This window comes from Pseudophryne corroboree, chromosome 12 (assembly GCF_028390025.1).
Source record: "Pseudophryne corroboree isolate aPseCor3 chromosome 12, aPseCor3.hap2, whole genome shotgun sequence".
NCBI classification, from domain to species: Eukaryota; Metazoa; Chordata; class Amphibia; order Anura; family Myobatrachidae; genus Pseudophryne; species Pseudophryne corroboree.
This window is the reverse complement of record NC_086455.1, coordinates 148,941,445-148,957,578: the sequence shown is the minus strand read 5'-3', so window position 1 is coordinate 148,957,578 and position 16,134 is coordinate 148,941,445. Positions and strand designations below refer to the sequence as shown.

The 16,134-nt window shown below is 40.3% G+C and overlaps 1 protein-coding gene and 1 long non-coding RNA gene across 2 annotated transcripts in view; one reads left to right on the top strand and one right to left on the bottom strand.

Annotated features, from left to right (window-relative positions):
* LOC134981036 (uncharacterized) overlaps nt 1-5,085 on the top strand; it is a 68,869-nt gene extending 63,784 nt beyond the window's left edge. Inside the window, exon 3 of the long non-coding RNA XR_010190505.1 lies at nt 3,314-5,085. This is a non-coding gene — a long non-coding RNA (uncharacterized LOC134981036). The remainder of the gene's footprint in view (nt 1-3,313) is intronic.
* LOC134981035 (extracellular calcium-sensing receptor-like) lies at nt 3,273-15,280 on the bottom strand. The gene is made up of 5 exons (XM_063948164.1): nt 15,011-15,280; nt 11,167-12,009; nt 8,106-8,330; nt 5,959-6,082; nt 3,273-4,171 (listed from the first exon to the last, which is right to left on the bottom strand). The coding sequence occupies exons 1-5, from the start codon at nt 15,266-15,268 to the stop codon at nt 3,273-3,275; spliced, it is 2,349 nt and encodes a 782-aa protein (XP_063804234.1). The 5' UTR covers nt 15,269-15,280.
* Nucleotides 15,281-16,134: the final 854 nt, after the last annotated feature.

Sequence of the window (16,134 nt, the reverse complement as noted above, 5' to 3'; positions counted from 1 at the left end):
AGGTTTTCCATCCATTTGTGCGATTGAAACTGGGCCTGTGAAGCCAATGCATTGGCATACCTAATCCCATTTGGGATCTACACAGTTTTATTTTTTCAGTTGTGTAAGTAAACATCCTATTATCAGCACCAAGAAGGAGCCTTAATTTAGGCTTATAAAGCCAATTTTATATAAAAAAAATTGTTTATATTGATCCGGCAGTCTCATTTGAGTTATGAAGTAAATAGAAACCTATTTTCTAGATACCTACCCCTGAAGAAGTCCATTTGGATGAAACGCATGGGATTTATCAAATTTCTTTCACCATACAATTGTATGAGTATTCACCTTAGCGCTCACACCTTTTTAAGAGGGTATGTTCACAGGCCCCAGATCGGGTGATCTAAAAATGCTGACAAATTAAAGAAGACCACTGAATAGAATCTCTGAATTGGGTATATTCCACTCACTTCATTAACATCAATATTTTAGCGCACTTTGGAATTTGTTGTCTTTATGTATATATAAAATATATATTACATCCCTATAATGCAATTGTAAAAATATATACAGTATTTACTCTGGTTGTGAGTAATACCATTTCTGAACTGCATTCAATACAAATGTTGCACAAATACTTTGAAAGAAAGATCAGATTATTTTCAAAATTGTCTCTCAAGTGCACATGTACAGCATATCGAATGAAAACAGAATAGATCATTCTGCTTCTCTTAGGCTGGCTAAGCATTAGAACAACTGGCAATCAGGATGATGGTTGGGGCAATTTCCCTTCACTTCAGACCATACCGGATTGCTGGTTCACACCAGGAAGATTTATTGAGTAACGGAATGATCACTGTTCTGTCATTCATTAATATGCATAATGCCACATGCAATATCGTCCAGTTGGAAGTGCAGCACTGCCAAATGGAAGAAGTTACATGTGACCCATGGGAGTTCACATAGGATGATATGCACGATTTGTCAATCCGATATGGCAAATCAAGCCGATATTGGCCTGATGTGTACCCACCCTTAGTCTACTTGTAGTAGAAGATGATATTACAAAAATCACAAATTATAGTAAAAATAAGTTGTTTAAACTATATACAAAAATATTCCACAAAGATGTCCTTAATTAGTCTGACTGGGCTCACTGTAAAGGCTAGTTTACCATGTGTCTGGCACAGTTGCATGAGAGTCAACCATGTCAGGCTGGGATTTACTTGGCATGGCTGTGTCTGATGTTACTGTATCAGATGTCCCTGCTAGCAGCTGCTGGAAGCTAATCTTGCAGCAGCTGCCATGGTTTAGCTCACCTGTTGGGCCCCTCTTTTACCGCGGCAACCACCTCAGGTCTACTCCTGCCAGCCGAGCTGTGTAAATAAGGTGAATGATCCTAAAAAACAGTCTTCCTGCAGCCTAGTCTCAGGGGGCTCAGGGATACTGTGGCTTCCCTTCACTCCCCCAGCTACAGGCACTGATGGGGGATGGCTGAAATTGCTGAGTCTAATAGGATCATCTACCAGCCTGGGCTGCTGACTGCACTGCAGCAGCCCAACCTTCTCTACTCTCTCCCCTTCCTAGCAAGGGCCCTAACATACATCTTCTACCAAACATTGCCTTTGACAAAGAGAAGTTACAGTACTTTGCCAAATACTCTTCGTCAATGGTTGATATGAACCACATAATGATAGTGTTGGGGATAAACCTCCTTCTATCAAGTCCCTTCAATTGCCTGAACGATACCGTTTGTTTACCAATCGATTGGGAATCCCAGGAAGCAGATAACACATGCAGTTACGTCCACAAAATGAGACTGAAGCTACTTTATTCAGCATGACATTATATAGCAAAAAGTTACATTCATGAAAAACTGATATACGTCACAAAGTATAACAAAATGCATCTCTTCCCAGAAACCCCCTCTAGCTACCCCCCTCCATTGTGTCCTTCAAGAGAAGTCTAAACACAAGACAAACTACCTAATAACATGTTTTCAAGACTTATAGCTACGACCTTGCTTTCCACAGAACATACTAACTATGAAATGTAAGCATTATTATGATTTCTCAGCAAAGCATATATCTTAGATGACCATAAAACTATTATTGTTACTGCTAGTGGTAATGTGAGACTAATTAAGTTACAGTAGAGATGTTAAAACTGTGCAATTGTAATTAAAAGGGATTTTGGAAAACTGTGGCTCTTCCAAAGATATTAGCAGGCTATGGAATGATATACTAACTTCTGCAGAATGGTGAACAATATCATCTAAATGGTAGAATGATAAAAACAAAATGAAAAGTGGAGGCATGGGCATCACTGAGCTATGTGACTCCCAGTGCGGTTGAAATACCCCATGCAACTGACCCCTGTTTTCATCGCTCTGGGATCCTGGAGATGCTGTACTGATCCTAGAGACTATCTGCCGCAGTTCAAGCTCCTATACTAATGAGTGCTGCATGTAGTTATAAAGTGGAGCACTCCGGTCCTGTCTCTGAAGAGTCACCTGCCATTTGTGTCGCCTGCCACTGAGTAAAGATAATATTAAGCCCCACCTTTCATATATCATGGTTTGGGGTCTGTGTGTGTTTGATCTTGATAGATTAGGTGGTAGACAGTGGGATACAGTTTATTGTTGCTCTCATCTATATGAAAAGTTAATACAAATTACTAAACAAGCAGTATAGTAAAACAATTTATTCCACAAACAAAATTTCACATTTCCATAATGGACTTAAGGGCCTTATTCAGTTTAGTTAGCAAACCAAAAAAGCACACAAACGGGCAAAACAATATTGCACTGCAGGTGGGCAGATGTAACATGTGCAGAGAGAATTAGATTTGGGTGAGTGCTTTCAATATGAAATCTATACTGCAGTTTATAAAATAAAGCAGCCAGTATTTACCATGCACAGAAAACATATAACCCACTGAAATCTAAATATCTCTGCACATGTTACATCTGCCTCACCTGCAGTGTAAAATGGTTTTATCCATTAGTGTGCTTTTTTGGTTTGCTAACAAACCTGAATAACCACCTAAATTCAGAAGTTACTGAATAGTGTAGACAAGCATTGCGAAATACAGTAAAAAAAAAAAAAAAAAAAAGCAAATCAGGGCTGCAAAGAAATGTAATAAATTAAAATAATCACTGAAATTATAAAATAATTTTACTTTTCTTTAATTATTGTATTCAACGGAGGCATATTCTTAAATAAACTTGCTGTTATTTTAATTTTCATGCTTTATGGAAATCTGGCATTTAAATAGTTCTCATGAGTTTTGGATTATTTTCTCCCAGTTATATTTCTCTTATTGTTCATTTCAGGTTGCAATAAAATGACGTAACATTTGGGAAAGAATATGCAAACAAGTAGCCCAGCACTGGAAGATATGATGGCAAATATCTCCACTGCGACCATGTGTTTTCCTTTGGTGCTTAGATAAGCTGGGATAAATGTAATCCAGACACTAGCAAACACTAACATGCTGAAAGTGATAAACTTGGCTTCATTGAAAGTGTCGGGGAGATTCCTGGCTAGAAATGCAACAAGGAGGCTGAGAGACGCCAAGAGTCCCATGTAGCCCAAAACACAGGCAAATAATACTTTAGACCCTTCATTACATTCAATAATTATAGTTCCAATCTCTGCCACCATATTGAGTTCTTCAAAAGGAGCAGATGTAGACAACCATAATAGGCACAAGACTATCTGGACCAATGTACATGAAGGAACAATGTATATAGGAATTCGTAGTCCAACAAGTCTTTTTATTTTACTATCTGGATTTGGAGCACTGAAAACCATTATGACTGTGATAGTCTTGGCTAGTATTGCTGACAGACAAATGGAGAAAATAATTCCAAATACCACTTGGCGTAACATGCAGGTTAACATGTTTGGTTGTCCAATGAATACTAAGGAGCACATGAAGCAAAACATAATGGAGACAAGAAGAAGATAACTAAGTTCTCTGTTGTTGGCTTTAACTATGGGTGTTTTATGTTTCACAATAAACAAACAGAGTACAGACAATGTGAGAGCACAGCAAATGATTGAGATGAAAGTCAAGGATGAACCCAACAGCTCATCATAAGAAAGAAACTGAATGGGTTTTGGCACACATTTCTCTTTTGATGAGTTTGGCCACTGATCTTCTGGACATCTTAGACATTCTGCACTATCTAAGGAAAGTACAAAAATGATTATTAGTATAATGTACAAAAAAAATGGAACTCTTTAAATGAAATGATCATTTATGTACACACATGGGAAAAATATATTTTGCTGGAAAAGCCAATAATCAAGATGAAACCTTGGCAATGCAACTGGTTCCTGAATAATTTAAAGGCTACCTTCAAGAATTAATTATCATGATAATTAAATATGCCCACAAAATACCCTGCATTTCAACTTTTGAAAAATAAAGAGATTTTTCTAGGCACTTTATACATTAGTGACTAAATAAATAAATCTAAAAACAAAATGTAATGCACAGTTGAAAATAATTGAGAATAAGTTAAGTTACAGTATAAAACAATTCTTAGATTTTTTTACGTTGCAAATTAGTTTTTATAATAATATTTAGAAAAAACGCTAATTTGGGTTATACTGTATAGTGCTCATTAAGCAACAAACAGTACTGCTAATGTACAGAGACATGACACATCCAAAATAGTTATATTTTAATACAAAATAAACATTTTATAAAGCATGAAAGGTGTATGCATTTGAAGATTTATTTAAAATTAAAAACAAAAACAAAAATTCCATAACTATGTCAGTGAAAACTCAAGTCACAATATTGACTCGCATCATGTGATCTATTGGCTGCCATTGTTTTAAATGTTATTGTACCTCACTTGAATTACATAACAGGGCATCACATAATGAAATTAATGAGCCCCTGTTTTATGGCCCTTCATCCCCTTCAGACATAGAGAGGGCACTGATGAGCTTCAGGGACAATGTCAGAGACAGTCAGTGGCTGGTGGGAATCAGAGGCGGCATATGCAGGGAGAGAGGAGATTATAATAGTCTGACTCTACTGACCATTAGGAGCAGTCTGAGATACCAGATCAGCAGCTGGACCTGCGCAGGTAACTCCTGTAGGGCAGCAGTGATTGCTGGAATCTTACAGCACAGCTATATTTTTGCATTTCCCAAGAGTAAAACTGATCAAAGCTTAAAGTGGAGATAGATAGAGTACCAACAAATCAGCTCCTGCCAATTAACAGGCTAAGGACCTAATTCAGGTTGTATTGCAAATTCTGCTAAGTAGAAGAATTTGCATTCCATGAGATCACATGCTGGGGGCTGCCCATCGCAGGACAAGGCCACCCAGGATTCTGACCACTCCCCCCCCCCCCCCTTTATAAAGCAGAAATTGCAATTGCATTGCACTTTCTGTTTGATAGCAGAAATTAGGGTTGCCTCCTGCCGGCACAATTTAGCTGCGCCCACAGGAGGCCGCCGCCATCTTCCTGATCACGGCAGCTGCGTGTGACATCACGCAGCTGCCGCAATCACTCCACGCCACGCCCCCCATTTTGAGATCACCACCCCCATTTTGCCTGCATCTTTTTCATAAATTTTGCGGTTGGACTGCGTTTTGCAATCCAACCTGGGCGCTAAGTTTGAAAAATTACAGGAGCTGATCGGTTGGTACTTTAACTTTCCCCCCTTTATCTCTCTCTAAGCTTTGCTAAATCTCCCTCCCAAATCAGAAAGATGGCTTGTAAGGGAGACCTTAGCATAACAGATTTGTGATTTAGGTTTGCTTGCCAAAGTGAAGAATGACAGTCATTTTTTGCTTTACATACAAACTTTTTTTTATCTTACTAATTTTTTAACTCAAAATTCACATGAAGAAGTGCAGAATGTAGTTTTGGATTACAGATAACACAAACTGTAGGAAATAAATGTATAGTAAATAAGATAATTGAATACAAAATATTCAAATGTTCCATACCGTTTGGGTTGAGGATGTCTCCATCAGAGCATGGAACACAATCAAAACAACAGATCTTTTTCCCTTGACCTGTGGATCTTCTAAAGCCCTTTGGGCAAGGATTGCTGCACACTGAGATTGGTGGCTGAAAGCAAGTCAACATGATGAAACATATAGGGTAGGAAAAGTAAAGGAGACATAATGTAGAACCAGTACAACTAGGGAGCTGATGAATGTACAGTATGTTGGATATAATTCAATACAGCTGGTGGTACTGGGACAGACATGCATCCTTATGTGGGTCTGTAATTGTTCTTACCTCACCCTTCCTCCTTATCCATCTGTAACCAGGCACAAGCTAGTATGAGCCCAACTCTCCATCCTCCCCAATGTGTAGAAGATTGTCAAAGAGATGTATATATAAAATTAAGTTACACTTTCAACAGTTATACTGTTTGAAGGTAGAGGTAAAGCATGAATCCTCTAAAAATATATTGTATCTTTAAATATAATGTTAAGTAATCTTAATTTTGATTACATTTATAATAGAGCTAAACAAATGTTTAAAGTGAAAACTATATTCAATATCCTGAGACCTCTGTTTGGAATAACTAATGAGGAACTAGAGCAAATATCTACTATATCTGTGTGCTGTGAACAGAGGCGTAACTAGGGTAGGGTGAGTGGGGCACGTGCCCTGGGCGCCTTAGCAGGCCCAGGAGAGGGGGCACCGCCGGCGGCCAGGGCATCATGCCCCACTCGCCCCCGTCACACCGAAATGTGAGGGGAGGAGAGAGCAGCGTCTCTCCCTCCCCTCACCGCCGCTGCCAGCACTAGCAGTGCTGCCAGCAGTGCTGCGTGTGTCCAGTCTCCGGTGGCGTTAGCCAATCAGAGCTTGCTGACCGGCTCCTGATTGGCTGCCGGTCCGCGAGCTCTGATTGGCTAATGAACCGACGCCACACAGACGCCGGAGACCTGGAGCGGTGAGGGGAAGGAGAGGTGCTGTGCTGCGCTGCCCTCTCCTCCCCTCACATATCAACACAAGCGGTGAGTGACCGGGGGGGGGGGAGAGCACAGTGGGGCATGTAACTAGCACAGTGGGGCATGTATCTGGCACTGTGGGGCAATGTAACTGGCACTGTGGGGCAATGTAACTGGCACTGTGGGGCAATGTATCTGGCACTGTGGGGCAATGTAACTGGCACTGTGGGGCAATGTAACTGGCACTGTGGGGCAATATATCTGGCACTGTGGGGCATGTATCTGGCACTGTGGGGCATATATCCGGCACTGTGGGGCATTGTACCTGGCACTGTGGGGCAATGTAACTGGCATTGTGGGCTATTTTCAGTGGCCACACCCCTTCTGGTGCGTGGCCACACCCCTTCTGGTGTGTGGCCATGCCCATTTTTTGTCGCACGCGCCTTAGGCGCGCGCACATGCTTCTTTTGGTGTGTTTTGGTTTTTTTTGTTTTTTTTGGGGGGGGGCGCCATTTTCCATCTTGACCTAGGCTCCGAAAACCCTAGCTACGCCTCTGGCTGTGAAATGTTTGATTAAACAATGTTTTCTTTCTTATTTTGTACTTTAATATCTGATTATTAATGCTATGAAAGGATTACTATGTTCTCTAACTTATACTTTGTGTACATGCGCAGTATACTCTATAGAACAGTTTGAAATAATTGGGAGCACAAACAACTGGCTTCAAATAAAAGCTGATGCAGTTGTACAGTATTTTAATTGCTCAAGTAAAGATGTGATGATAGATTTTCATGTTCTTATCAAAGAATTCATTATTAAGCATATACTATACTTGTGAATCATACCTTACTGTATTTTCCATGTAACAAAGTTTGATTACAAAATAGCCATTAAAATCTATGTGTGTATCTAATAAGCAAATTCCTAATATGGGCCAGGCATAAGCCAATCCAAACCGCTGATCGGTGATTAAAAATGCTACATCAATGTCAGCCAACCATTGTGGGAATTGCGGAAATCCAGAATGTTGAAATTCCCCAACTCACCAATCCTGACTGTTTTTTGGTCGGAATTGGCAAATTGGTGATTTTTTAGCATGTTGGATTTCACCAAGCCCAACCCAGATTGTGGGAGAACAGGGAATTGCCCCAAATCTCCCATGAAGTATGAGCCACATTACACTTACATGACTATGTCTATTCCAGACAATCTTTTCTTCTTCCAACTGTAGTTCATGCCCTTTTGGGGCACGTGCATCAAAGCTGCCGATATGGACATATTGATTGCTGCCATTATCATAGAGCTGCCAGTTAAGGATATCCATGTAAAGGGGTATATCTCCATTCTTATCAAAGAATACTTTTTCCCCTGCAGTATTAAGGAAGTTTACTTTTTTTATGTAATAAAGTAGCTGAAAAAAGCAAATTTTTTTTTAAATCATTTAAAAATATCACATGTGAGTTTGTGGATTTATATATACCCCTTGTAAATCTGGTAAAAATAAAATTGCTATCATAGCAGAACATTTAGATTTCTCAAATATGCTAAAGCTCTTTGGAAAAGAGTCTAAAAAATGAGTTTGAGAGTTTCCCCAGGGGTACCCGCTAATCACACCATACTAAGGGCGGGATGTACTATCCTTCGCCCCCGTGTTAAGTGCCGTTTTCTCTCCGTTCACACTCACCGCTCCGCTGCCTGCTGCTTCCCCTTAACTCCCCTGTCTGCTTTCTTATTTCCCTCTCCCTCCACTTCACTGCCGCGGCCACCGAGTTCTACTATCGCAGCGCTCTCCCTGACGGTTGACCTTTGAGAAAGTCACGTGGAGCGTGACGAAACCGGTTAGGACTCTTCAATTCTTTTTTACCTACTGGACTTTTACACTCTGCCTAACAAGCATTTTGCATGACAAGCACTTTCATCTATACTAAGAGACCGATATTGGACTTGCAGCCCCTGCAGTGGCATATTATTCTCTGCACGCCACAGCTGACATTGAGGCCTGACGAACAGCATTGGCAACTCAGTCTCGATAGCGGCTCCTTCATACCTCCAGCAGCGTCTCCGTGTAGGACTCCGCCCAGTGCAAGCTTTGCACTCTCCCTCCCAGTGACAGCTACGTGGTGGGCAACACAGGATAATCTAACCGAGGACGCTCGGTTAGAAACCAGCCCACGGGAGAGGTAATTTTGACTTTATCTGACATCGGAGCATTTCTACATAAAGGACCTCCATTAATACATTTATGGGACTGCAGTTACCAGCCTAAAACTTATGAATTACTCCACATTCTAACAATTCATTCATATCCAGAATACGATACTGTTTCTACTTGTTGGATACAAATGTTGCATATTGTTACTGCTCACACCACAAGTGCTTGTTTTATCTGATATCCAGTACAGGGTATTTTACTATTTTCCTTATAAGGTTTAAGTCCAGACTATATGTTTTATTGTATGAAATTTCTTTTATTGTCATATTAAATTTTCTTTATAATTTATCTCAGCATACGTCCGCTTTTGTTCATGTTTCCAATTTTATTGCGCAGCTGAGTTCTTTTTTCAATCTAGTTCCCTGAAGGTTGGCGCATGCGCACCACTCACTTTTTTTTCTGGGCATGCACACATAGCCTTTCTGAATGGATCCTGGAGGCTTCCTGCACCGCAGTTGCAGCTTCCAGCCTTGTGCATGCGCCAACCGCCAGCGAGAGGAGAACTCCGTGGCTGCGGCCGTGAAGAGGAGGGAGAGGGAAATAAGAGAGCAGACGGGAGAGTTAAAGGGGAAGCAGCGGGCAGCGGAGCGGTGAGTGTGAATGGAGAGAAAACGGCACTTAACGCGGGGGCGAAGGATAGTACATCCCGCCCTAAACCTGTACATGTTTTTGAAGTGTCCTTTGATTAGAGGTGCATGGAGATATCAGGGCCTAATTCAGACCTGATCGCTGTTGTGCAAAATCGCAAGTCGGACGATTATTGAACGACTGCACATGCGTTTGGGTTGTAATGCGCACGCGCGGCCATACTGCAAAAGAAATCTGCATCATTATTGATTACTAGGCATTTGCAAGTTAATTGACAGAATGCGGGCATTTGGGGGTGGCAACTGGACGTTTTCTGGGAGTGTCAGTAATAACGCAGGCATACCCAAGCATTTTCAGTGAGGGTGTGTGACGTCAGCTCCGGCCCGCTCAGCCTGGTTTTTTTTCTCACACTGTAGGAGTAAGTCATGGGCTACGCACAGACTGCACAGACTGGAAAAATCAATCAGTGGTGAGTGAGTTGCAAATGGATTTGCAGCTGACCAGCATTTGCAAAGCTTTTTGCACAGCATATGCAGACGTGCATGGGTCAGATTTTCACTCTGTCTGGGCGACAACTATCCGATCACAATCCTCTGTAAATTCGCAGAGGAGCAATCAGGTCTGAATTAGGCACTCAGCCTGTTACAGTATACAGTATGACAAAAAAAAAAAAATTGGCTAGAGTATTTTTAATGAGATATCAGTATTGAACAATGACAGTTAGTAGTGCTTCAATATTATCATCTTCCAATATTTTGATTAGGAGAAAATAATTTAAAATTGATACATTGAAGTAAGGAATCTGTACAGTAGCAGGCTATTTATTTGAAGAAAAACAAACTTGCTGCAATACAATAACATGTATTTTATTAAGGAAGCAAATAGAAACATGATTGGATAATGCTGCACAAACCTAATCTGTCTTTATGGTTAGTTTAAATATGTGAGCACCACTTTAGATTTAGTTTAGTGGATTGATCAATAATCATTATCATACTGTATGTTTCAACCTGCCCTGATGAAATCTTAGGATGAAACGCATTGATCTCATGGCAAGAACTACTGTAAGTGCTGTTGCTGTATGGAATTCTTACTGAAACTGAGCAAGCTATAATTAAATGGAAGCTATTGTGCTTAACAGTTAGCTGGCTATGATATGTTTGTTTTATATTGATTAAAACATTAGAAGTCCTGCACCATTGAAGTTTCTCCTCTCTTTGCTTTATTCTAGATGCGCATATTTTTCCCATGGAGATTGGTTACTTGTATGTATATATTGTAGGGGCACTGTATTAAGTTTTTGGTATTGAAATTTCTATATGAGAATTTGTATTGACATCTAATCATACAGTACCAAAAGCAGTACTTTCAATTTCAAGGAGGCATCTTTTATCATCAACACAAAACATCATCCAGAACGGACATACATTTACATGTTATACTGTACCTGCCAGTGTTGGTAACTAGAAATATCAGAACAGGTACCATTGAGAAAGGGTCCTTTGCCTGGTAAACAGGAATGCATTTCATGCAAAGCATGAGCAATGGCAAAAACTGCATTGTGAATTTTGTATGTGTATACAAATGTGTTCACATTATATACATTTGGATCAATACTGTCTAATCTCTCTTTCTCTGTACACCAATGAACTTGATCTTCAGAAGTGTTTGAGAATGTATAATTATAAGCATTGTCTGTTTTCCAAACACAACCAAAAGCATTTTGCCAAAAAGTTTTCATTAAGATGTCATCTGGATATTTAGAGGGGTGGATGCTGTAAAGAAATTCTTTAAAACCAGGAATTTTTCCACTTGGAGGTGAGAGACCTAGACTGCCATTTAAAGTGGTCAAAATGTCTCTTCTTGGAAAGTCAGAAGAGATGGACCAGCTGCCGCAGCCAAACCATACTTTATCGGTAATATTGTGAAATGAGGCCTCCTCCATTAGAGGAATAAGGTTCTCCATGGTGGAATACACAACAATAGCTGTGGCTTTTGATTTCTTGATAACATCTATGATTTGTAAAACCGACTCCATGGAGCTATATATAGGTAGAATTTCAAGGAATGCAATGCAACCTCCATGCCTTTCAACTTCCTTGGTAAGTAATTGAGAACCTGATCTTCCCAATTCATTATCAGAGCTTATGATCCCCACCCAAGTCCAATTAAAGTGACTCACTAAATTTGCAATTTCCACAATTTCATAGTCATCATTAGGTATGGTTCTAAGGAAAGATGGGAACTGTAATTTGTCACTGAGGATTGGATGTGCTGCTGCATAACTTATCTATTAAGAAGAAACAACATATGAAAATATAAACTATTATCATTTCACATTAAAAAATATAAGGTGAATGTATTAAAATATATAAAGAGTGGAGAAGTGAACAAGTGAAGAAATTGCCCATAGCAACCAATCTTCTCTACCTGCCCACATCTCCATTCTTTAGATATTTTGATCGATTTTGATACATTTCATGGGCGAGATGTAATGCCACCTGAGTTCTGTGGTCATGCGGGATGCCGGTTGAAGGCATACATTTTTTTAAAGGGGTAATTACTTACAAGGCATGGTTTTGCCTTGTATGTGATCGCCCCTTTAAAATAATGTCTGAGTTTGGCCGGCATCCCGCACAGCCGCTGAACTTGGATGCCATTACATCCCGCCCCATGGGGGTCATTCAGACCTGATCACACGCTAAGTTTTTTCGCTGCGCTGCGATCAGGCCCAAACTGCGCATGCGTATGCACCGCAATGCACAGGCGCGTCATACGGGTACAAAGCGGATCGTTGCTGAGCGATGGATTTAATGAAGAATCCATTTGCACAGCCGATCGCAAGGAGATTGACAGGAAGAGGGCATTTGCGGGTGTCAACTGCCCTTTTTCAGGGAGTGGTTGGAAAAACGCAGGTGTATCCAAGCGTTTGCAGGGCGGGTGTCTGACGTCAATTCTGGGCCAGAACAGGCTGAAGTGATCACAGCGGCTGAGTAAGTTCAGAGCTACTCAGAGACTGCACAAAACTTTTTTGTAGTGCTCGGCTGCACATGCGATCGCACACTTGCAAAGCAAATATACACTCCCCTATAGGCGGCGACTATCTGACCACAGTGCTGCAAAAAATAGCTAGCGAGCGATCAGGTCTGAATGACCCCCCATATGTCTTATTCAGAGTTGCATGCACATCTGCTTTGTAAATGGATCTTGCAATTTTTCACACTGCACATGAGTCTGACCCAATAAAGTAGAACTTTAAGCAATTACAGGATTCGGAGTTGCATGCATCTTACTCACATTGCCAGTTGTGGCTGAACAGGTTTATGTTGGTGTCAAATGGACATGTGCATGTCAGCTAAGTATTTTAAATGATTGTAGTAGTACCAATATGGTACTGGCAAAAGTGCAGAAGACTGCAAAGACTGACACTGTGACTGTGTTTTAGATAGTGTCTGACCATTCAATATATTTTGTGTTTTTCCCAGAAAAAAAACCCACTGGTGCATATTTTTGAAGAAATCGCTGGAAACACCATCAAAATGATAGGAGATGAATTCCCTGAGAATGTTACTGATTGGGCATGGATAAGAAGACTCTGTAGTCTCAAGTTATATCTTAACATCCTCAAAATATTTGTCAACTCCAATAACTTCAATAGCACATACAGTACCACACAAATAAAATGAAAATTGTGTCTGCATTATATTGACATCATCTAATTCATGAATATACCTACAGTTCATTATACCATATTCATGAGAGACATTATGACCTGCGCATACCCTTTTACCGCCTACAGATAGTATTTTTCTAGAGAAAAATTCTTGACACTCAAGTAGACCAGATACAGTATTCTTAAGAATAGGTTCAAACAAAAACAATAGGAACAAATCAGTTCTGTAGTGTAAGCATGCCTTTTTTTTCAGTGTGTTAATGACATGCACATTCTTTAGCATACTGTACAAATGGTGGTGTGAATAACACCACTCACTAGTAATACATGATTACAGTTAGTATCAACTTGGACTAATTAGGTATATGGAAATATTCTATTAAGATTAGGCTATTTTCTGTAATTTGCTCTATATTATTACCAACTAATTATTGAAAATAGTCTGTAAGGTTGTACTATTCTTTTCAGCATGTGACTATTTTTTGCATTGGCCATCACAAAGTACACCAGTATGCAGTCACATTGGGCTTAATTCAGAGTTGATCGCAGCAGCAAATTTGTTAGCAGTTGTGCAAAACCATGTGCACTACAGGTTATAGGGTACAAGAAGCTGGAGGTGCAGTAGTTTGTGTGAGAATGCCCATAATTTAAGCATCGATCATTTACATGGCAAAACCAGGTTGGTGATGCAGGATCTGAGAGGAAATCCTGCTCTCTTAATAGCTCTGAAAGAACCTCCACATTTTTGAAGTCTCCTGGACATCCCTGCAAGTATGTAATTTAGTAGTGAATATGGAACATATAATACAATTAAGGAAAATTGGGGGTCATTCCGAGTTGTTCGCTCGCAAGCTGCTTTTAGCAGCTTTGCACACGCTAAGCCGCCGCCTACTGGGAGTGAATCTTAGCTTATCAAAATTGCGAACGAAAGATTCGCAATATTGCGAAAAGACTTCTCTGTGCAGTTTCTGAGTAGCTCGAGACTTACTCTTCCAGTGCGATCAGTTCAGTGCTTGTCGTTCTTGGTTTGACGTCACAAACACACCGAGCGTTCGCCCAGACACTCCTCCGTTTCTCCAGCCACTCCCGCGTTTTTCCCAGAAACGGTAGCGTTTTTTCAAACACTCCCATAAAACGGCCTGTTTCCGCCCAGAAACACCCACTTCCTGTCAATCACATTACGAACACCAGAACGAAGAAAAAACCTCGTAATGCCGGGAGTAAAATACCTAACTGCATAGCAAATTTACTTGGCGCAGTCGCACTGCGGACATTGCGCATGCGCATTAGCGACTAATCGCTCCGTTGCGAGAAAAAAATAACGAGCGAACAACTCGGAATGACCCCCATTATGTGCAGTGTTTGAAAAACTTGACTTTAGAAGCACTTCACTTTTTTGTATTTATCATTGACCAGAAGAGTTTGGGGAGTTTTGTTTCAAACCTTCTAAAACAACAACTGGAGATGTTACAATTCAAAAAACAATGAACTTCTAGCTATCATTTATCCACTGTAGTACTCTACAAAATAAATACGATCTGATTGATTACTGAGGTTTGATACATCTCCCCTTTAGTGCTCTCTTAAATCAGCAGGAGCTACTGTAGTAGTGACTTACCTGTGGAAATCTGTACAGGCCAAGACTTCTGCCCATTGGTATTGAGGCCTTAGAAGTCATGTCACCGACTATAGCAGCCGGTATGCCCTCCATGTCACAGTTGAAATTTGGCACTGTCTGTTTCTTCCCAGATAAAATCCATGATGTCCCCATCAATGATCTAACTTCATTGTAGCAAGTATCATATAATTTGAAACCCAGCGTGATATTTGGTAGAATATCTGTCGACATGTTGATTTCCCATATAGCATACACCATAGCAAGGAGGTAGCGATAGTACCTTATATGAAATCTATAAATAAAGTAATATGCTAAAATAAGTAAAACTACAAAGTAATTAATTATTTCATATTTTGAAAGGAAAAATATTCCCTACTACTAAAAAAAGACTTTAACCAATTTGTGAAACACGGGCGAATTCCACACAATTCCACACAAATGCACAAACTTGTTGATTTTGCCTAAATATTTGTCTTAAAATAAGTGTAGGATGTGTTGATAAATGTAGCCTATTGGGCTTTTGGGATGACAGCCACAATAGTGTGCACAGAAGATGTGAATATGACTGTTAGGCAACACAGAGGCATTCTTAACCAGGGTACTAGGTTTAATTGGTATCACAACAGGTACAGGTTACCAGCAGCAACCAGTCGTTATGTATGTATTAATGCATAGAAGTAACACTGGCAAGTACAGTAACAGCCTGGAGCAAGCAGTGTGTGCTGGGTGTTGTATTGCACCTGGTGCAGAATGAACCATCAGGATGTCCACTTACTGTGGGTATAGTAGGTTGCTTGGGCACCTAAGTAGTGGGGGTATACTGGAGACGGGTAGCACTCAAGGACATAGTTATCATAGGTGCAGGCAGTGCAACTGCTTTGAGGCCCAGAGCTGAGAGGGGCCACCTTCCCTGTCACAGTTACATGTGTTATAAAGATTTTTCGCCATTGGGTGGTACGTAAGGGTCCTTTCAAACTTTTCCTTGAAGTCTGCAATATATCTAGGTATGCCCCTGGACCTGCTCATGGTTGTGTGGTATAAAATGAACTGGAGGTCATCTTAATTTTATATAATCTGAAAACGATATATCATAATGTGAATTGGGGGTACTGTGTGGCATAATG